General features: G+C 43.6%; 1 protein-coding gene across 1 annotated transcript in view; it reads right to left on the reverse strand.

Annotated features, from left to right (window-relative positions):
• The window catches only part of mtor (mechanistic target of rapamycin kinase), a 168,919-nt gene that overhangs the window by 96,176 nt on the left and 64,072 nt on the right, over positions 1 to 8,671 (reverse strand). Inside the window, exons 15-18 of the mRNA XM_015056992.1 lie at positions 7,018 to 7,095; positions 6,493 to 6,600; positions 5,494 to 5,619; positions 4,827 to 4,958 (exon numbers count right to left, since the gene is read on the reverse strand). Of these exons, the coding sequence (XP_014912478.1) occupies positions 4,827 to 4,958; positions 5,494 to 5,619; positions 6,493 to 6,600; positions 7,018 to 7,095 (444 nt within the window). The remainder of the gene's footprint in view (positions 1 to 4,826; positions 4,959 to 5,493; positions 5,620 to 6,492; positions 6,601 to 7,017; positions 7,096 to 8,671) is intronic.

An 8,671-nucleotide genomic window follows, 5' to 3' on the forward strand; every position in this document is an offset into this window, starting at 1 on the left:
CTTCTCTTCCACACTCATCAACCACTTCCTCAGCCTCTGAACCCGAACCCATGCAACTGGGACACACAAGGTTGACACCAGTGGAGGTTGCGATCCCGGCTTTGCCTTTACTGCGGTGAGCCAAATCATGTTATTGCCAACTGTCCCGTTCGTTTAAACCCACAGGTCCGGCAGTAAGGATGGGGAGACTGCCGGAAACACATACCGTAAAATCCCGCCTCATCATTCCTGTCTCCCTATTCAGTAACAATGAACCTTTTTCCTTGTCAGCCCTCATCGATTCGGGGTGTGAACAGAATCTTATTAACTCAGATTTAGCCCAGCAATTAGCCATCGGGGTGGAACCACTTCCAGTCCCTCTCCGCGTCACATCCCTTGATGGAAAAGACCTGCCACAAGTCACCCACCGAACCCAACCTGTACGCTTACTCATTTCAGGTAATCACACGGAAGAGATTTCTTTCTTTGTGTTCCCTGCAGCCAGCTCCTCCATAGTTCTGGGATTCAACTGGTTAGCCACACACAACCCACACATAGATTGGGTCGAGGCCAAAATAAGGTCATGGTCCACCAAGTGTCACAGTACCTGCCTTCATTCTGCCGTCCCAGCCATGACTTCCCCTGCTGAATTGGACCCGACGGACATTTCTTCCATTCCCAGTGAGTACCATGATCTAGCCCCAGTTTTCAGTAAGGACAAAGCATTATCTTTACCACCTCACAGACCATATGATTGCGCCATTGACCTCCTGCCCGGCGCTCCATTACCCAATGGCAAATTGTACAATATTTCCAGAACCGAACGACATACCATGGAGGAATACATAAACAGGTCTCTTGCTGCAGGGATAATCCGCACTTCGTCCTCTCCTTTAGGTGCAGGGTTTTTCTTCGTAGAAAAGAAAGATGGTTCCCTCCGGCCCTGCATTGACTACTGAGGACTCAACCAGATCACAATAAAGAACAAGTACCCGTTGTCATTGTTGTCTTCGGCGTTTGAGCCTGTCCAAAATGCTACCATCTTCACTAAACTAGATCTCAGAAACGCTTATCACCTCCTACGCATAAGAGAAGGTAATGAGTGGAAGATAGCTTTTAAGACCCCCATGGGCCACTACGAATATCTGGTTATGCCTTTTGGTTTGTCTAACGCACCAGCTTTCTTCCAGGCCCTTGTAAACAACGTCCTCAGAGATTTCATTAATGTTTTCGTGTTTGTCTACCTAGATGGCATCTTGATATATTCAAGTTCCCGCTTGGTACTCCAACGCCTTCTGGAGAACAAGCTCTATGTTAAAGCAGAAAAATGTGAGTTCCACCGACCATCCGTAACATTCCTCGGATACGTTCTTGACGGCAGACAGGTTAGAGCATCAGAGGAAAAGATTAAAGCCGTACTAGACTGGTCCAAACCTGAAAACCGTAAACAACTTCAGCGTTTCTTGGGGTTTGCGAACTTCTACAGAATATTTGTACGTAACTATAGTCAAACTGCTTCTCCCCTAACCGCTCTCACTTCCAGCAAGAGGGAGTTCGTCTGGACCCCCCAAGCAGAGGCAGCCTTTGCGGAGCTCAAGTCCCGGTTTGCCCGACCTCAAGAAGCAGTTCATTATGGAGGTTGATGCCTCCGACACTGGGGTTGGAGCTGTTTTGTCCCAGACTTCTGACAATGACCATAAACTCCATCCATGTGCTTTTTTCTCCCGTAGACTCTCACCGACAGAGAGAAATTACGACGTGGGAGACAGAGAGCTCCTCGCTATCAAATTAGCTCTGGAAGAGTGGCGCCACTGGCTGGAAGGAGCCGAACACCCCATACTGGTCTGGACCGATCACAAGAATCTGACATACCTGCAATCAGCTAAGAAATCCAATCCACGCCAGTCTCGTGGGTCTCTGTTCTTTTCACGATTCAACCTCTCCATTATGTATCGCCCCGGTTCCAAGAATGTCAAACCTGACGCCCTTTCCCGAGTCTATTCTCCAGACAACTCCGAGGAGGCCCCAGCTCCAATCCTGCCTCACAGTTGCACCGTTGGGGTGGTCACCTGGGAGATCGAAGATACCATCCGTCAAGCTCTACAAGCCGAGCCAGCTCCAGAATCCTGCCCCCCAGGTAAAATGTTTGTGCCATCTTCTGTCCGATCCCGCTTCCTCCAGTGGATACACAATTCTAAGTTCTCAGGTCACCCTGACGATTGGTCCCACTACCTTCCCTGGGTCAAGTATGCACACAACAGCCATATCTCCGCAGCTACTGGTCTCTCCCCTTTTGAAGGTGTGCTGGGGTACCAACCACCTCTCCTCCCCTCTGATGAAACCAACACCTCGGTCACGTTAGTACAACACCATATCCGTAGAAGCCATAAGATCTGGAAGGACACCGCTCTAAACAACACTTCCACTCTCAATAAACGCCTGTCCAACCGTAGAAGAATCCCTGCCCCAACATACTTTGTAGGTCAGAAGGTATGGTTATCTACATGTGACGTTCCCCTCAAATCTATGTCTAGGAAGCTGTCCCCCAAGTTCATTGGTCCCTTCGAGGTGTTGGCTGTCATTAGTCCCTCTGCTGTGCGCTTTCGTCTTCCCCAGTCCCTACGCATTCACCCAACCTTTCATGTGTCTCAAATCAAGCCGGTGCTGTCCAGTGAACTTTGCCCTCCGGCCGAACCCACTCCGCCCGCCCGTGACGTCGATGGCCAACCGGCCTTCTCCTTCCGCCGGATCGTTGCCTCCCAGCGGCGAGGCAGGGGCTTCTAGTACCTCGTTGACTGGGAGGGGTACGGCCCTGAACGTTCATGGGTTCCTGGATCGTTTATCTTAGACCCCTCCCTTATTAGAAATTTTCAGGACTCTCAACCCTCGTCCTCTGCTTGGGGGGTGGGGGTGGGGGGGTACTGTCAGGTTCTGTTTTGTGTTTTTGTTTTTGAGTTTATTTTCTTTGGAGCACCTGCCATTCCCCATTGTATCCACAAGATGCCGCCAGGGTTCTGAGCCCCTGGGAAGCTGCGGGGGTAACCTGCAGCTCGTTTGGAGGGGATGGATTGAGGATTTAAGCAGCTGCTGGACAACTCTTCTTCGCCTGAGTGTTGCTTACCTTGGTAACAATCGTTTCAGAGAAAGGCCCTCCGTTTCCTGCTCTATACTAACTCCTTGTTGTCTCCCACGCCAGGTGACCCTGTTGTCTCTACGTCGTTCCCGAGTGCGCTGTCTGACCGGTGGCTCTGTGAGAGCCGATTACCCCGCTGTTGTGAGTCACTCTCCTCGTGTGTTCCTCCCCGACACCACTGGTGGTACCAGTCGGACGCCATCTCTCGTGTGCTCGCCTCTGCCCCTGAAATTGGTCCGTCTCCAGTGGATTCCCCTTCGGGACGCAAGAGGACCTGCCGGTCCGAGCCTGAACCTAGCTGGAGAAGAAAAGAACAACTGGACCAAGTGGAACTCCGTTCGCCCCGACTCTAACCAACCTGTCCGCCCTCCAACGAAGCCTCACTATCCTGTGCTCTGCTCATGTCTTCTCACCGTCAAACCAAGTAAGAAACTATCCGATTCATTCCTGGAACCTACTCACCTTCTCGTTCTAACCCGTTGTTTCTTGCCGACAGTAAGACGACCTGGTCAACTGTTCCAGTACTCACTCCCTATCCCTTTCCCCTGGAATCAATAAACTGACAATCTTAGGCTCTGCTTTGTTCCAATTCTTAGCTAAAGTGTTCTTTTATGCAGATGACAGCATACTTTACTGAGTTTGCTGTACTACGATGCTGGCTGCTGACAAACTTCAGACTGCTCGGCTTCAATTGGACTCTTAATGTGAACAACAAAAATCTTTTTCAGAAATTGTTAATTTATGTTGAGCCCAGAGATATTATCAAGAAATAAGAATCTTATAAACATCTTTTTAGGGGAAATACTGAGCATTTAGTAAAAATGCTAAACTTTTATTATTGACATATTGATTTCTTTTGAAAAGTCCGACTTAATGTTGACATTATCTAAATGCATGCTGTTTAATTCACTCTAGATTAGTTTCTAGATTCATTTAGTGAAAAAAACTTGCACATAACATTACAGTTCTGGTGTCATGTATGTTCTGTTTTTTGGCCTGTCAATAAGTATTAGAAGACAACAACTGTGGTATATTTTTATGTACAGGATAAAGCTTTGAGTACATTATCTTCACACAACTGCTATAATTTGTGCTCCTTAAATTGGGCACTCTTCAAATACCTAGGATATTTTTTCAGAGGTTGGTAGAACTATGTAGATTTTGAATCTACAGAGGATATGAAAAGGTTGATACTTTCATCTGTAATTTTGTAGCTCTTTTAGACTCCTTTATTGGAAGATTGATTTTCTTAAACTGAACTTTTTTCTGTTGAGTTGCTTATTTTGTTTAGGTATTTCCAGTTTAATATCAAATGTTTATCTTGTAACTTGTATTAGTATCACATACAAATCCTGATTGTTAATAATGATAATGAATAGGATCCTGGAGAGCTTCTATTAATTATAGTAGATGGTTTATTATCATCCAATATAAATATGTCGGTGCACTGACCAGGTGTAAGCTCTTGCCTTGTATCTTGTAACTTGTATTAGTATCACAAACAAATCCTGGATAAATAAAGGTTACAAAAACAGAAATAAGATTAAATGTGTATATTTTACAGAATTGTTCTTTGAATCTCAAACAGACAAGCATTACGCTTGTTAATAAACCTGAATGAAACCTTAAAGAGACAGTCAGACCATACTGATATATTGCACTGAAACAAACAAAGTGATGACCAGATTTTATGTGACCAAGTGGCTTTTCCTACCTTGCGGCTACTCTTCCACATGTACTTCATGTATGCATATGTGACGTGTGGGTGGGTGGTGGGCAGCGGGTGGTCGAGCTGCTTGGAGGGGTCAACACCAAGGAGGAGCACCAGGGTCTTGTGGGCCAGAGCCTGGAGGAGAATGCAGCACATTTAGCAAAATTACTTAAACTGAACAGAACTTTGTTTTTCATACATATACTTTAATACAAACAGATAAAAACAGATTTTTAGATTTTTACTGGTGGTGTAATGCATCTTTCTATTTTCCAATGGCAGCACATTCAGTGATGTTGGATTCTAATATGTGGCTAATTATAACAACACTTTCTACCATCTTCTCCAACTTATTGGAATACCAGTGAGGTTAAAGATGGAACAAATTCTCCGTTTCATCAAGAAGATATGCACTTTAAATTTCCACACAGCATGACTCAGGGTCAGCTTCACTGCTTTTATTACTGGTAGCTTAGAAAAAATTAAATGAAGTTTAATTTATAGCTGCACTTAACTTCTTCTGAGCCAAAACATAATTTCCTGTTAAGGAAAGTTAGAAGTCTACTCTGGTTGATTGTTAATAAGGATAATGAATAGGATCCTGGAGAGCTTCTATTAATTACAGTAGATGGTCTATTACCATCCAATATAAATATGTCAGTGCACTGACCAGGCGTAAGCTCTTGCCACAAAGGCTGGCGTATTTCAGCCAAGTTCTCATATCTTCATGGGGGCTGATGACGAGAGAGCGGACCATCAGGATCCGCTGCCAGTCTTCCACAATGCGCTGACAACCCTGACGGAAAACACACAGAAACATACACCCTCATTTAGCAGTGCATGAACAAGGAAGCAGCTATTGAAACTCAAGAAAGCACATAGTAAAAGAAGTGAGCTCCAACTCCCCACAGCATGATCCTGCCACCACCATGTAGTATGGTGGGACATTTTGTCCAGGGGTGATGTGTAGTGTTATTTTTCTTCCACTGTTTTTGGAATCAAGGTTCGATCTGGTCTAGTGAAACATGTTTGCTGTCTCGCTGCATGGCTTGCAGCAAATTGTAAACAGAAGTTCTTCTTGTTATCGACAATGGTTTTCTTCTCTGCCACAGTTCCAGAAAGGTTGGATTTGTGGAGACTAAAGCGGTCCTGTCAACAAACACTTCTGCACTTTTATACTTTGTGTTGATTTGTTTCATAAAACCCCCTTTTGTTAACTTGAAAAATGTGAAAAGGTTCAAGTTGTTTTCCTAGTCCTGCAATGTGTGGTGAATCTGTTAATCACTGTCATAAACCGAAGACTAACCAAGCTTTGTATCAAACTGATCCCACAAAACATTTTAAAAGTTGCTGATTGTCTTGTGGGAACACAGACAGCAGAAGCCAGTACTCATGGCTTCTCTAAAACAGTTTTCATATTTATAGAAACAATATCTGGAAGCAAATCAGAGCAGAAACATTGAGAGCAACAATGGATCAGTCTGAGACACTGCTGAGTCTCCACATGGCTGCAGACGGGATGTTTTCCATTAGCAACAGCATCTGCTTCACATCGCATGCTTGCATTGCCCACGTGAATGAAGATTTGAACTACTATAAGCTGCGTGTGTGTGTGTGTGTGTGTGTGTGTGTGTGTGTGTGTGTGTGTATTTTTCTGAGCATCGAGTACCTGCAGCCTCTCCCACCAAGTTTCCCTGATGATGTCCCTCCGCTCCGGCACCAGTTTGTACTGGATCACTTCCTCCAGCTCAGACAGCATCTGGCAGGACACCATGGCCTGGAAAATAAACACACACACGATTACCTTCAGTGATACTCTTTAGCGACACACTTTATTGGAACTGAAACATTCATATGGTACAGAAGAGGAAAATATGTTGAAAGGACAATCTGAAAGAAAAATTAAAGTTGACTCTGTGACCCAAGAATCCAGTTTCCAACAGAGTTCAGTCTGATGAAGAGTTTTTAAGAAAATTAGGTACACTGTATAAATTATTCATACAAGAATCAAAAGGGTTAGATTTTACCAAGCCTGCTATTTTCTATTTTTAACTGATAATCTCAAGAGCTGCCATAAGAAATCCACTCATGAATCCAAGCATGAGTGGGTCAGAGAACAAGGTGATGAATCTGTTTCCCAGGTATAATGAGAAAAGAAAAGTGATCTTATGTCGATGGTGTGATGAGCGCTCACCCCGTAGGCACGGCTGTAGCTCTCTCCAGCCATGGCCGTCAGCTCAGCATCCAGGAGATCTCTGGCTTTGTCAATGCACTAGGTTATTCACAGAAATAAAAACAGACACATTAAATCATTCATTTTTCATGATAGATATCTACAATATGATTTTAAATAATGATAAAGATGCAGATTAATTCAACATTTCAATAATCATGTTTCCAATAAAACATTTTCTAAAAAATATATAATACTTTTTATTCATTTTGGTCAGGGGCGCGGTATAGGGGGAAAAGTGAAGACAGTTCTAGGGGCCTTGACCAGCTGGGGGCCCTCCACAAATTAATTATTTATTTTTTGTTCATAGAAATAAAACTAAAAAATCAGGGTCCTGTCAAACACAAAATTAATCATATAGTATTTTCAAAGATTATTTTTAGCAGTAAAAATGTAATGTTACCCCTCCCAGACCAAAAAACACATATCCATTTTTGCCCTGAACTCCCCCCTGGATCTGCATGAAATGGTTCGCTCCTGCTTGGAGCGCTTCACGGTGACGCTGTTCAGCTGCAGTCAGTAGAAGCTGCATCCGAATACAGCTGCCATGAACGATTGTGGCAGTTACTATGCTGCTAAGAAAAGTTATAAAATCAAGTTTTTCAAAACCAAAATAGAGTGAGAGAGAAAAAAAGGCAGGGGTGAAAGTAAGGGGGTAGGGTAGGGTACTGCGTACCCCTAAAAGATTTAGCGGGGGTACGCAGTACCTGCAAGAGAGGGGAGCAGCTGTCTGCAGTAAAAAATCAACAGGTTCACTGTACAGCCGTGAGTGATTCATTTTTCAAGAACAATCTAAAACACGACTTAATCAGTTAATAAATAACTTTTTTTTTCCATTTCATATTGTTTCTGAACTGTTCGTGCTTTACCAGAGCAGGCCTGTAATATGTCAATCACAGAAGGTTTTGAGTCGATCTCGGCATTAGGTGACAAACTAAGCGCCGCCAGGACGCTGAAACCAGCACGTCCTCCTCTGGCTCCTTATCAAAAAGTTCGTAACTTTATTAAACAACAAAAAAGTCAACAAAACGTGTTCAAATTAATGACCCAACAACAATAATAATCTCAGTAATTATTGTTTCAACAAGGTGTTGCGCAATTCTGTGCGTTTTGGTTCCATTACCAAAATAACGAGCAGAGCAGAAGTTTAAAATTAACTAATCAACCACCGCTGTGTTCAGGGAGTGCTTATTAATGATCTCAAAATAAATATCAAGCCTGCAAACCTAATATCGTAACGGACTGAATATTATGCTTTGAAAGTAATCTCTAGTCGGCTTGTGGAGCGCAGGAGGAGAGAGATGGAGAGTAAAAAGGTGCGAGTGGTTTAGAGTTGATCACCTGTTCAGTTATTTTACCTTAGTTTACCTTTGCTGTGGCTCATCACAGCTGCTGTAGTTTCTGAACGTTCAATAAACGACAAACTTGGACTAATTACCTCGTTCTTCTGTGACTATACGTCATTTACAACAAACATCAAACACGGTAAATATGTTTCATTAAGTATTTAACAAACAAATGGCTTCTACCGCGATAATTATGTGAAATTAAATTAATTGTCTAATATAAAAAAATAGTTTGGTGCTGTCGGGCTCAGAGTCTGAGAGGCTTTTCT

This window comes from Poecilia latipinna, unplaced genomic scaffold (assembly GCF_001443285.1).
Source record: "Poecilia latipinna isolate Pla-1442-1.1 unplaced genomic scaffold, P_latipinna-1.0 Scaffold1427, whole genome shotgun sequence".
NCBI lineage: Eukaryota > Metazoa > Chordata > Actinopteri > Cyprinodontiformes > Poeciliidae > Poecilia > Poecilia latipinna.